The 14896-nt window shown below is 31.9% G+C and overlaps 1 protein-coding gene across 1 annotated transcript in view; it reads right to left on the bottom strand.

Annotated features, from left to right (window-relative positions):
* Nucleotides 1–287: 287 nt before the first annotated feature.
* Nucleotides 288–14896, bottom strand: part of LOC112656023 (40S ribosomal protein SA-like) — a 77336-nt gene continuing 62727 nt past the window's right edge. The window contains exons 2-3 of the mRNA XM_025441231.3: nt 1426–1483; nt 288–463 (exon numbers count right to left, since the gene is read on the bottom strand). Of these exons, the coding sequence (XP_025297016.1) occupies nt 1466–1483 (18 nt within the window). The 3' untranslated portion in view covers nt 288–463; nt 1426–1465. The remainder of the gene's footprint in view (nt 464–1425; nt 1484–14896) is intronic.

Below are 14896 nucleotides of genomic sequence, written 5' to 3'. Positions count from 1 at the left end.
ACCCAGGGATCCCCACTTGAACCATTTTTAAAACGTATCCTTATTTAATAAGCTAGTTTTTAGGTAAACATTCAAGCATGAAATTGAATCATGTTTTCCTCAGGGATTCATTTTGTATCACTACCTGTGCTCCTGTCAACTTTGCTACAACAATACTGGCAATAAAAAGAAAAGAAGTGGGAAATCATGAAAGATTTAAAATTCATAAAGAAAAGTAATATAATTTTAAAATTTATATTATTAAGGAAAATCTTGCATGTTTTTTTCTGGAAAAATGCACTTAATTTTCAAAAAGATTTTATTTATTTATTCATGAGAAACACAAAGAGAGAGAGGCAGAGACATAGGCAGAAGAAGAAGCAGGCTCCACGCAGGGAGCCCGATGTGGGATTCGATCCCGGCACTCCTGGATCATGCCCTGAGCTGAAGGCAGATGCTCAACCACTGAGCCACGCAGGCGTCCCTGGAAAAATACACTTAAAGTCAATATGCAAATATGTAAAATATTTTTAAATTGCAATGGAAAATTCTGAATTTTTAAGTAATAAGTGTATCTATAGATTTTTGAAAAAAATTTAGAATAGTTGATATATATAATGCAAAAAATATGTCTGTGTGTGCATGTATATGCCTGAAGAGGAAGTTAGAAAGATTAAAAACTATCATAATACCTGGCAAATAGTATGCATTTGAGTATAAAAATAACTAATAAATAATACATATTAAGCATTAAAGAATTAAGATAATGATGTGGAAAAAATCAACAGTCTCAAGTTACTGATAAAACAGCATTTTTTTGTATATTTTTCTATTGGAGTTCGATTTGCCAACATAGAGCGTAACAACCAGTGCTCATTCCGTCAAGTGCCCCCCTCAGGGCCCGTCACCCAATCACCCCATCCCCCACCCACCTCCCCTTCACTACTCCTTGTTCCTTTCCCAGTGTTAGGAGTCTCTCATATTCTATCACCCTCTTTGATATTTCCCACTCATTTTCTCTCCTTTCCCCTTTATTCCCTTTTCACTATTTTTTTTATTCACCAAATGAATGAGACCATATAATTAAAACAGCATTTTTAAACACAGTTCTAGTAATGAAGGGTGGAGTATATTTGTCCTACTTCATGGAGCTTTCCATGTGAATTTTTATTCAGGTGGGCAAAATAATTAATTCTGTATTAATCATAAACAAACATGTTTTAGTACTATCTCCTGCTTTATTTTGTCTCCATGCATATATCAAGGTTTATTTAATGTTGAAATGTGTCAAGTGAATAATCTAATTTAAAATCTACAGGTAGATTTTCTGATACTTTTAATAATATGAGTTACATTGTGTGCATTTACACTAGCATTTTTTACACTTAAATTATGGTTTTTAAGAAGAGAAGGAAGATATTAATTGACACTCCCCAAATACCTTACATTCTATAATGCTGTATTTCATCAGAAAGACAGAATCTTCTCAAAAACTTTTTCCAACCTTTAGAAGAAGAAAAAATATTTATATTTTTAGATATGCCGGTACGCTTAAATTATCAAGGTTATAAAATCAAATTCAGTAAAACATATTGCATGGTGGTAATGGAGATACGGCTCTTCACCTATTGGCTCAAAATAAAAGGTGATACAAAAAGAATGAATCTGCACACTAACACATTAACAAATATATTTGGATGTATTGATGTGGATTTTCAAAAGGTTATTTTAGACTGTTTTCAGTTATGTTTTTAAACAGAATTAAAGATTAAACAATAAGCATGTATTCACATGTAATGAAGTGAGTTCATCAGGATTTTCAAGGCTAAATCCCATATTTAAGGAAGACTGTTGTTCCACTTTAATCCATTTGAAATGTTGAATCAAAATATATAAGTGAATCTGCTCATTGTGAAGGATGAATAATGTATATTTTGAATGTCACTTCTTAGCAGCATGAGAACAACATTTCACTTTTTGCAGTCATAACTTAATCTGATGATACATACATCTTCTCAGACATCATGGGAATGCACATTTGGAGGCATGTTGACTAAAAAGCTAGCATGAATAAACACAGCCAAGCTAGGCTTCAGAAAATATGTCAAAACATCTACCTGAAATTCTGTCATCCAGTTATTTAGTTGACATATCTAAAGGTCAAATAAAATTTGATGAATGCATAAAAGAAACAAATATAGCAGGAAAAAAAGCACTGAAGCTTTTTTTTAACTTAAATTATTAGCAGCAGATAACATACCAAGCATATTAATGGATAAAATGTAAATCATAATAGCTATTTAATTAATATTTTCTATAATTAACATTTCTAAGATTAGAAATTAAAAGATGTAAAGTTTACTTATATATTTAGGAGACAAAATGCCTGAATTTCAGGAAAATGTTCCTGTCATTAATGTAAATATAATAGGAATAAAGTAATTGTTAACAGTGCTCATTTTGTAGTTATTTGTACATCTTGCAATATCCACATCAAGTAGGCCTTTTTCAATCCAGTAAAGTTATGTTAAATATAATAATTTTTAATTTTTTTTCAATTTTGTAATTTAAAGTTCAAAATTTAAAAACATCCTATATATATATATATATATATAATAATTTTTATCACTCAAAATTCACTACTCCCTTTCTAGCTCATTTATATATTAAAATTAACAGAGCCATGCTTACATGCCAATAATCATACAATTGAATCTGAGTTTTAGGCTAAGTTTGCTGATGTAATTTACAATTTCATTAAATAGATTATTTTAGTAAGCTAGAAAGATCAAGTCTGTCATACATTATTAGCAAAAAGTTTTTTTAGTGAATTAAACAAGGATAATCTATGGATCAACCCTATCTCATTTTTAGACATGTTTTAATCGTGTATGACTATAAGGAATATAATATAATAAATACATACACATGGACATCTGAATAATATATATGTTGATCTGTACTAGAAAATATTTTCTTATATATTATTTATTTCATTGCCATCACTGCTTGTGCATTAACTTCTTTTCACTTTATCCATGATGATACCGAAGTGATCAATATCAGAAGGTAATAAATGACTGACATTAATCTATAACTGATATTTATTATATGTATAATAATTTAACCTATTATAATTTAACTACTGGACTAGATATTGGGAAGAGGAGAGGCAAACATATTCCCAAATTTTTAACTATCTAAAAACAGTCACTTCTCATTAAATATAACAAAATGATTTGATAGAAATGGCCATAAGTTTTATGGAAGAAGGACTTAGCTAAGAAAGATATGGGGTTTGGGAAGTGTTTTCAAGCAACTACTTACTTGAAGAGAATAGAGAAAAATAATAGGCAGGGAACTGAAAAGTGTTCAATATTTTTAGGTCTTAGAGTATTACACAGTTAAGATACAAAGTTAAATAAATAGGGGCCTGATAATGAACAAGGATATAGGAATTTGATTTTTACTTTGTGTACAATGGTAGTTGAGTAACTTTAAGCAAAAAAATAGTAAGATGTGATGACTTACAATTATGAAAATGACTCATGGGATATCATGGGATAGGAAATGAACTTGAGTGTATACAAGATGGATAGAACAGATTAGAAGGGCTTGGGGATATTCAGAAAAAAAAATAAAAATAGAACAATGGTAACACTTTAGACCTAAGTAGTGATTAATTTTCAACAAAATAATGAAGTGAAAATATTCCACTTAATATTAATAACCTTTCTCTATGTTACCCTTCAATATCTCTTCTAATTTTTAACCTAATTTGGACATATGGGCATTCTTTTCAGTTATCTACATGTAAATTCCTTTCTATATATGTATATATGACTATTATTATTCTCTGTAAAAACTCATTATTTCAAGAGGCTGTCTCTTGTTGCTGATAACATAGATTTTGTATATGATCATCATCATAATACATTTTGCTCAATCATACAGCATATTTAGACAAAACCATTCTATTTCAATTTTTACAATACTTTTATTTTGTCACAGTTCATTTAAAAACTTGATTAAATCTGAACCTTTAAGCTTCAAAAACAATTATTTTCATTTTTATGGGAAAAGGGATAGCTAAATCCCCTCATCTAAAACAGATTTCCAAGCCATTGGATTGCAAAAATAACTATTCAGACCCCTCGTGATTAAAGAAAACCATCAAACTGTAACTCAAAGTGAATTCGCGTTTTGGTATATTCTGACTGTTGTTTTCAAGGTGCAATTAATAATGTAAAATGCTATGTGAATAGAAAGCAAATAGAGTCTGCTCATATATTTTAGTCTTTATGCTTTTTACTTTAAAGATATTGTAGCATAATTCAAAATACTTCTGATAAATGAAACATTATAGATTCAATAGCTTACGTAAACTTATAGTAAATAATCTTTATATTCCAAAAAATTCTGCTATTATGTTCTTGAAAAGAGCAAACACTTTAGTTTGCCATATTTTCATTGTATAATTTCTTCTCATTGGCTCATGGGCTCAAACTCAAAACTTAACTGAATGAATTATCTTGTTGAAAGTTCATTCTGAATGTGGCAACAAGAGTTTCAAAAGCAAGCAGTTAAGATGTAGAAGAGTGGGTTGTTGTTTTGTGGCTTTTTTTGGGGGGGGAAATATTTTTTTTCCCTTAACTTGAAGAAACTCCATGGTTATTCAGTCATTTTTCTCTTCTTCTATTTCTGTAAAAGGGAAACAAATGACTCTGCTACTTCATATCATACAGGTACTTTGTGTCATAGTTATGATTAGGATCCAAGTCTTCTGGTCTTATTTAATATTTTGTTTCATTATAGTTGTTGAGAAAAATTGTTTCTTCACATTTTACCAGGAAGACCACATCCTTCTAGGCTTGTCAGTCTCAAACTGCTGCTGTGTGGCTCAACTAAGTTACAAAAGAGAAATAAAATAAAATTAAGCTCTGACAGTTTTCTAGAGTTTGTTACTACTTGAATGGAGGAACAAAAATGAACTTTGACCCATTTCTATCATGTCTAAATTCCCCTTACACCTTGTTGTCAATCATCAGTCACTTTGTCAGAAATGTGCCAAAGATTCCAGTCATTCATTGTAGCACTGTACCATTATACATACTGTTTAACTCATGCATTAAATCTATCTCAGAGCTCTAACCTTAAATCCATTTTGTACTTAGCTGTCGATGAGTGACAGGACTAATTGGTTCGCTGTCTTGTATAAGGTTACCTTGCAGTAGTCAGATGATGGATTTCTGAAATTGTCAAGCTTGGAGAGTTAGTTCTTTATTTTTTACCTTCCTACAGGTCTTGAATGTATTTCTAAACACTCAGATAAAGGGGAGCAGCTCTTCATACGAACATAACTACTGTGGTGCCTCTAAGAATCTAAGTTTTATCCTACTTGAGAAATCCAGGATTAAAGTATATCAGAATGATATAAAACTTTTGACGATGTATATTGGGTGTCAAAATAATCAGATGAACATGGAAAATACCAGTAAAACTGTTATTTGACAATCTTCACAAGTGTACAAACCAGACTCTATTCCACTATCCACATAATGTTTATTGAATTCAGTCTACATATTAAAATCTGTTCCTTCCCTAGTTTTTAAATTTGTGTAGCCACTCCACTGAAAATTTAAAGAAATATAAACATCTTTAAAGAACAATGATAATAAAGTGTCTAACCATTAAAAATGGTCTTAGTTCATTCAGCTGCTAGCACAACACCAGAAAACAGCATAGAGATTCCTCAAAACATTAAAAGTATTAATATGGGACACCTGGATGGCTAAGCTATTAAGCGTCTGCCTTCGGCTCAGGACATGATCCTGGAGTTCTGGCATCGAGTCCCACGTTGGGCTTCCTGCATGGGGCCTGCTACCTCTGCCTGTGTCTGCCTCTCTCTCTGTGTCTCATGAAAAAATAAATAAAATCTTAAAAAAATAAAAAATAAATAAAAGGACTAATACTATACAATTCAATAATTCCACTACTAGGTATTTATTCAAATCAAATGAAAATACTAGTGAAAAAAAAGATATGTACTCCTATGTTTATTGCATATTATTTGCAATAGCCAAGATATGAAAGTAGCTTAAGCCCAACCATAGATAAATGGATAAGAAAGATATGTATACATACATACACACACACACACACACACACACACACACACACGCACACAGGCCCTGGAATATTACTCAGCTATAACAAAGGATGTTACCTTGTCATTTGTGACAACATGGATGGACCTAATGGGTGTTATGCTAAACAAAATAAGTCAGATTGAGAAAGACAAATATCATATGATTTCACTAATATGTTTAATCTAAAAGAAAAAAATGAATAAACAAATAAACAAAAAGTAGAATTAGACCTATGAATACAGAGAACAAACTGATGGTTACCAGGTGGAAGAAGGGTAGAGGAAGACACAAAATAAGGGGAGTGGGAGATGCGGCTTCCAGTTATGGAATGAATAAGTCATGAGGAAAAAAAGCACAGCTTAGGGAGTATAGTCAATGATATTATAATAAAGTTGTATGGTGATGGATAGTAGCTACACTTGTGAGCATAGCATATATAGAGAGCAGTTGGATCACTGTACTGTACACCCGATACTAATGTAACATTATGTGTCAACAGTAGTCAAATAAAAAATTAAGAAAAGCAACTGGTGAAAAAAGACATTTTTCAAAAGTTGTAAGACGATATTTCCCCAAATCACCAGTTTTGCAGCATTTTAGCGGCATTTAGTAGTATATAGGATGAATAACATTCCTAATGTTATTTCTATTAGCAAGTATCACATGGTTTTTTTAATAAAAAATAAACATCAACAGTTGTTCCAAAAATCATCAGGATGGTAAAATTCCACAACACCAGCTACCAAATCTAGGTTATCTAATCAGTAATAATCGAATAGGGCCAAAATCTTCATTTAACCATTTAGGTATAGTACTGAACACACTCCTCCATTAATAAATAACTTCTTTTTCCAAGAATGTGGTTATCTATGGAAGATGAGTTTACTAATTGCTTTCTCATTAGCAACTTTATTTAGGTATTTCTTGGGCTTCCTCTTTTTAGGGGATACTCCCAAATACATTGATTGGTTTCCCAGTTTGGCATGATTACTATCCAACAGTTTATCCTTCCTAAATTACATTCCTAATCTCAGAGTAAACTTTGTCATCTTTTTGGTTTGAGAAGTTAGTAAATTAGTAATAATATCTTGTCGCATCATAAACTTTCATTTGTGTATGTGTCCAATTATGAGAGAACATTGGGGATGTTATTTCTGGCTAAAATCTTGATCAGTATAATCCAGTAGAAATATAACTAAGCGAATACATAATCTTAAATTTGCTAGTAACCATATTAAAAAGCTAAAAAGAAATAAGTCAAATAAATTTTAGAAATATACCTTACTTAATGTTATTATCCAAAATGTTATCATCAACATGTAATTCTATAGAGTTATTGAGAGTTTGTTTTCTTTATTTTTTGGTACCATCTTCAAAATCTATTGTGCACTTTACCATTGAATACATTTCAATTCAGACTAGTTACATTTCTAAAGCCTGATATCCAAGTGACTAGTGCTTAACATACTGCACACTATAGATTCCTTTTTTTTTTTCACACTATAGATTCTGATTGCTGATTAAATACTATTTGGTTACAACATATTAATCACAAAGTCCAAGATAATACACCCAAATTTTAATCCTTTGAAGCTGACTTTCTTCAGCATTGCATGAAATTTGACAGAATACAGTCACCAAAGCCTAGATAGCTATTGTAGATCATTAGTATAGTTGAAAGGATGGTAGCCACAGTGAAAACACGTCATCATCTAGTTCCCTTACATAAGACTTCTCTCCAGCCTCCTCTCCTTAGAGTGGTATAGTCCTGAGAATTGACACAAACATGTTTCCCTCTTTCATTCCACAGAGTATTTTATACATCACTATTCTCTTATTTTCTTTCTCCTATTCTGGCTAGAAGCTGCTTTCTTAGAAAACCCACATTTTTAATATTCTGCGGCTTTCCATGAACATCCCCATGGGAATTAATTCATTTCTTTTTCTACTCTGCATATAGATTTCTGGTAAATACAAACCTCTATTAATATGGCATTTAAAAATCCTGTAAAATAACTAATTGTTAATTTTTAAGATATTTTATTGCCCACAATAAGAAAATATGACATTAACCATTTCAAATAATATAATTTTATTTAAAAAATAATCTATCCCAGGTTGTGTGTGTGTGTGTATGTGTGTGTGTATGAAGGATACTAATTTTAAAAATATAATCAGGTCCAGATATGTTTCACAGTGAATTGAAATTGTAACCTGAATTACTGTAAAGTATAAATTTAAAGACTTTTATATGCAACTTGCCATTTTAATTGCAGTACAGAATTCTTTTCCAAATAAAAATAAAAATAAAATAATATTCTGTGGTGCTTTGGAACCAGATCTTTACAACACCTCAATGGCACAACCATAGGTATGAGAGGCTACCTCCTTACTCCAAAAAGTAAACTTTTTTTCATATATTAGATTTTGCTTGACGGGATAATTCTTACTTTCAGTTTAGGAACAATACCCTTTAACTCAAAGAATTAGGAATTCTGACAAAAGAAAATAATATTAAAATAAATTTGGAACCAGTATTCTCCATAAAATATTATTTCTTTTTATCTTAGGTGATCAAATTGAATGATTCAGTTATTCAGATCAGTTCACACCATAATGAACCAATATCCATCTTCAGTCCAGGTAATGAATATACAAAAATGATGCACTTCCTAAACTCTATGTACTCACCTCCCATGCCTCCATATTTTGTACATCTCAATATTTTTTAATATTTTTACATGTGGTTACTCAATAACTAGAAAATGAATCTCTGCAAAACATGTATGCATACACAGAACATACAGAAATAAATATTCATCGTAGCTTACTTAGGCAGGCTTATGTCTTTATCTTGCTTACCTCTAGAAAACAAGATAAATTAGTTCCTAGTCTATGATCCAGCAATTCCACTTCTGGGTATTATACAAATGACATGGTATCAGTGTCTCAAAAAGATATCTGCACTCCTCTGTTTATTATAGTAGTATTCACAGTATCCAAGATATGTAAACAACCTAAGTGCCAATGAACTGAGAAATGATTTTTTTAAAAGGCAATGCACCACACACACACACACACACACACACACACACACACACGCACACACAGAAATGTTATTCATCCTTTATTTTTTTTTAAGATTTTACCTATTTATTCATGAGAGACACACACACACAGAGGCAGAGACACAGGCAGAGGGAGAAGCAGGCTCGATCTCAGGACCCTGGGATCATGACCTAAGCCAAAGGCAGATGTGCAACCGCTGAGCCACCCAGGGATTCCCAATTCAGCCTTTATATAGAAGAAATTTTTGCATTTGTGACCACATGAACGAAACCAAAGGATCTCCTACTAAATAAATTAAGCCAAATATATAAAGATTCATAATATCACTTATATGAAGTACCTAAATAAGTAGCCAATAATATCACTTACATGAGGTACCTAAATAAGTAGTCAAACTCACAGTCATAATGATTTTAAATCACTATATATATAGATCTACTTTATGAGTAAATGTTATTGTTGTCATATTGCCAAATGTTACAGAGAAAGAAACTAAGATCAAAATTGTTAAATGTGTCCTTCCACATTGCTAGTTGCCCAGTAAGTTCAACAACTTATTATGTTTGTAGTATTTTTACTAATATATTGGAGTAAGCTTCTTATATGGATTCTGTAATGTATTACCTATGAATCTTCGTAAAAAATAATTTTACATTTAGAAGCCATCTGAGCCAATAATTTAGCACACATTAAGGATGTAAAGTCTAAGGATGTAAAGATGAGTAAGACCATGCCCACAGTCCACTTCTGGGGGCATACAAAGTAAGCAGAAAACTATAATGCAATGTGATTAGTTCTAAGCTGAAGTTAATAAGGAGAGCTAAAGATCTTCAGCCTCTAGAAGGACACAGAGTGGTTGGAATCTGGAAAAAATTACCTGAAGATAAGACTTCCAAACTTAAGTGGGCAAGATGACCCAAAATCCTATAGCCAAATAGAGTATGAAAGTTCTAACTAGTTAGGGGTTCATAATAGCCTATGGAAAGTCAGTGGCAACACAAGAAGAGACATGGGGGCATCTAGGTGGCTCAGTGGTTGAGCGTCTGCCTTTGGCTCAGGGCTCTGATCCCGGGATCCGGGGATTGAGTCCCACAGGATCCTTGCGAGGTGCCAGTTCTCCCTCTGCCTATGTCTCTGCCTCTCTCTGTGTCTCTCATGAATGAATAAATAAAATATTTAAAAAAGAAAAATATGTATTTTTTGTTCCAAGAGAAAAACAGTCACCATGTAATGGACTTATATCTTTATATATATTTTTTCTACAAAAGAATGTTTAATGATGTATTTCCCTTTATCATTTACTCAAGAGAAATATAAGATATATTAGTATATTTAAAGTTTCAATTATTCATGTTAAGAACATTTCACTCTATTTCTCTCTATGCATACGTTTTTCAGCTGCTACACATTTTTATTCCAGAAATACGGACTTTCAACAATTCCTATGTAAACACAGAAAATCTTAGAATAATGAAACTTCAGAAGAGGTCTCTGCATGGATATACTTTATTTTCTTTAAATGTTTTTTTCAATAGACTGGGAAGCCTGATGATCCTAGGATCCTGGGATTGATCCCAGCGATGGGAGTCTCCCTCCTCAGCAGGGAGTCTGCTTCTATCCCTCCCTCTGCCCTGCCCCCTGACTCATGCTCTCTCTCTCTCAAATAATTAAATAATGTTTAAAAAATATTTTAATAAGCAAAATTTATTTTACTGTTATATCAGATTAAATTATTTCAAGTGGGTTTTTGCAAGTTTTTTAAATAATATTTATTTATTTGAGAGAGAGAGAGAGAGATAAAGGGGAAGGGCAGGAAGAGAGAGAATGAGATTCTCAAGGAGACTCTCAACTGAGCATGGTGCCCAATGGAGGGGACTTGATATCATGACCCTGAGATCACGACCTAAGCCAAAACTAACAGACACTAAATCATCTGAACCACACAAGCACCCCAAATTATTGCAAGTTTTTAAACAGATATATATTAAGACTGAAATTTATTCCTAAGGCAAAATGGAGATGAGGCATAATAAATTCTATAATATAAATAAATATTTTCTTCTGCGCTCTTGATACCAGGAATACAGAAACAGAAAAGCACGGCTTTAAAAATTCAAAGGAACTTGATATAACAACTTCCTGTTCAGCTTATTAAATTTTATAAGTTGCATTAGATGAAACAATTTTTGTATTTGCTCACATTCATATTAATCTATAGTGGAACTCAAAAACAAAATTATGCTTGGAATGATTTTTTTTTTTTTTAGTTTCCTACTGCATCTGTCAAACTATTCAAGCATAACAAGATTAGAATATTTATAAAAGTCATTATAAATATATCTGTTATATAAGTCAATAAATGAAGTTTTCAGTCCCTTAAAGAAACATTTAAGGATTATCAGAGTATTATATTTGTTGCTTTTCATGGGATATATTTAAAACGTTGAAAAATACTGAAGAACACCTCATCTCAATCAATATCAGACATGGAAACTGATTTGGGATTGTTGTTTTTAATGAGAAAAAGTTAATTTTATTAAATCATATAATTGTAAAAATAGTATTTATTGGCCCTGTTCCAGTATATAAGTTTAACACCAGAAACTCAAATCTATTTATAGATATTTGCACAAGAATAACTATGGTCTACTTTTCAAGGACATTTTTTAATTTCTTGTTTTCCTAATAATATAAGGACAGACTGGTCAGCTTATGAAATAAAACTAATTGCGTAGGCTCCCTCTCTCTCTTCTCTCTCTCTGTCCCAATGTTTCTGTGTGTATACATATATAATGGAAAAGACTTATTTCAGTCACTTTATTTTTTTATTTTAAAGATTTTATTTATTTATTGAGAGAGAGAAAGACAGAGATGGAGAGCAAAGAGGAAAAGGGAGAAGAAGAAGAAGACTCCTCACTGAGCATAGAGCCAGACTCAGGGCTAAATCCCAGAATCTTGGGATCACGACCTGAGCCAAAGGAAGATGCTTAACCGACTGAGCCACTCAAGAGCCCCTCAACCACGTTAAAAGGCAAATATTATCTGAAAATGTTTAAAAATATATATTTTGTGGTAAACATTTAGAAAATAAAACAAAAAACTTAAAACAAGTCCGGCAATCATGTTGCTGGCAATACTATCAGTGTTACTAGTAGGATAAAATTTAAAAAGAACTATTTGCTCCTTTGATTATTGACTAGTGTGGCGTCTAGATTATGGTAAAATATGCTTAAGTCATTTGTTTAAAAAGAAATTTTGGTAAAAATTTTAACATCCAATCCTATTAGGTTAATTTATTTTCTATTCTGAGGCAATATGAGGTGGACTGATTTGAAGAGGATCCAATACACACAGGATGTTGGTTTGAATATGAAGTTAGTCACATTTGTTTTTATAGCCTGGTATATTCTGAATTTAAGATAAATTTTTTAATGGACAGAAATAGTTCCTATACACTTAATTTTCATGGATACCCTTAATTTTATGGGCATACCTAAAATAAACTATGTTCTAACTAGAGCTTGGGGCTTATTTTAGATACTGGAGTGAAGATTTTATTAGAGATAGATTTTATCCTTAATCATTACTTTTTGTCCTACTTGTCTATTTATGCATATTAAAATATTGTGCACTAAATGTTTTGTACTCATTTGCTCTTATATAGCCAAGGCATTTATTGGAACCATTGTGATTTACTCATGTAAAAGGCATGGGTCATGGAAAATTATTTTTTCCTTTCTGCCTAATTAAATTACTCTTTTCCAGAGTCAAGTTATTTTGGGCTTCCTTTTCTGTATAATAAAAATAATTGTTTTATTTCTGTGGCATTCATTTAATTTTGTTGCTAAAAAATTTTGGTTAAATGTAAAATAAAATGAATTGAAAATATTTTATGTATATTCAACCAATTTTGAGACTAGATTTTTGGTTGTTTCATCTTTGGAACATTGAAGATATCTTCAAATTAACTCCTACTATTCTTTTAATGGGACTCAAATAATCATTGATGCCATTCTTGCTTTCTGCTATGTAAGATATTCCAGGACAATAATCCCTCATTATCTCTTGCTCCATACCTGGAAGTGTACATTTGGCCAAGACCTTAGATTTATTATTTACATTATTGACCTTACAACTGTACACCTTTACACCAAGCCAAAATTCAGTTCTCAAAGACCAGCAACATAATTACTTACTTGCTTTATCTTGCAACCTGCACAATAGTATCATATGCTTCATATCAGCAATAGTTAGAAGTCAAAAAAATAGTTTATGTACTAGAAATAAAGAACTCTTCATGATATCAGAGAAAAGGGTATATCACTCTTCTCCGAAAAATTAAAAATGTACAATAAATCCAAATTTCCTAAACAATTTGCCAGTGTCTTGAAAACTGGAGAAAGCGCAACTCTCAGGTCATTTTATCAGAGGAAAAGGAATACATTTTGAGTATTTAGAATATTTATTTTGTCCAGGGAGCATATATTGAATATTTAAATGTTTTATTTAGACTATGTGCACTTACTGAAACAATATATTTTAATTAATAAGTGTGAGGTTTTTTTAAAAGATCTTATTTATTTATTCATGAGACACAGAGAGAGAGACAGAGACAGAGACACAGGCAGAGGAAGAAGCAGGTTCCATGCAGGGAGCCGGATGTGGGACTCGATCCTGGGTCTCCAAGATCAGGCCCTGGGCTGAAGGTGGCGCTACACCACTGAGCCACCCATGCTGCCCACATGTGAGGTTTTTAATGTGTGAAAATTTCAATTTGTAAGTTCATAGGAGTATTTATGGGAGTAAAAATATTAATTACATAAAAAGGAATAAGAAACAATTTATTATTATAAAAATGATTATTAGAAAAAATGATTAGACTGTCTCTGCCTTGTAAATTGTACCTAGGGTTAACCACATGTGATTAGGACACAATCTCTTTATAAAAGTGTAAGAGCATACAAGTATTATAGGAAATAGGAATGTCAACATTTTGCAAGCTCTCATGAATTAACGGAACAAAGAAATAATCATCAGTGGTTTGAATATCACTAAAAGAGAAACAACAGACATTATATTCAACATAATGGAAGTTCAACATAATTTGAAAAATTCTAACCAAAATATTAAACCCCAACTTATCTAGACACTGGATTTTACCACTATTTTACAGGCAATTTAGGAGAACATGTAAAATGACTACTGGGATGTAAGCTTCAAGAGCCAGACTTTAAGTATGATTAAAGTTATTTCTCCCATAAACATACTTTTTAAAAAATGTGAGTAAGGAAACCTATACAAAATAAGGATACTTAAGCCAAAATAACCAATTAAAATTTATAACCTGGGATCCCTGGGTGGCGCAGCGGTTTAGCGCCTGCCTTTGGCCCAGGGCGCGATCCTGGAGACCCGGGATCGAATCCCACGTTGGGCTCCCGGTGCATGGAGCCTGCTTCTCCCTCTGCCTGTGTCTCTGCCTCTGTGTGTGTGTATGTGACTATCATAAATTAAAAATAAAAATAAAAATAAAATAAAAAAATAAAATTTATAACCTTTGTTTGCCAATGACTAGATAAAGAGCAATAGGAAAGGCTCTATGTTAAGTTTTAGGTGTGTTAATGTTATCATGGCAATAGCTGAAGAAAAACTCTTCATTAAAAATACTTTCTGAGGGATGCCTGAGTGGCTCAGTGGTTGAG

The sequence above is a fragment of the Canis lupus genome, chromosome 22, assembly GCF_003254725.2.
Source record: "Canis lupus dingo isolate Sandy chromosome 22, ASM325472v2, whole genome shotgun sequence".
NCBI classification, from domain to species: domain Eukaryota; kingdom Metazoa; phylum Chordata; class Mammalia; order Carnivora; family Canidae; genus Canis; species Canis lupus.
The sequence above is the reverse complement of the archived record's forward strand: the minus strand, read 5'-3'. Positions and strand labels throughout refer to the sequence as shown.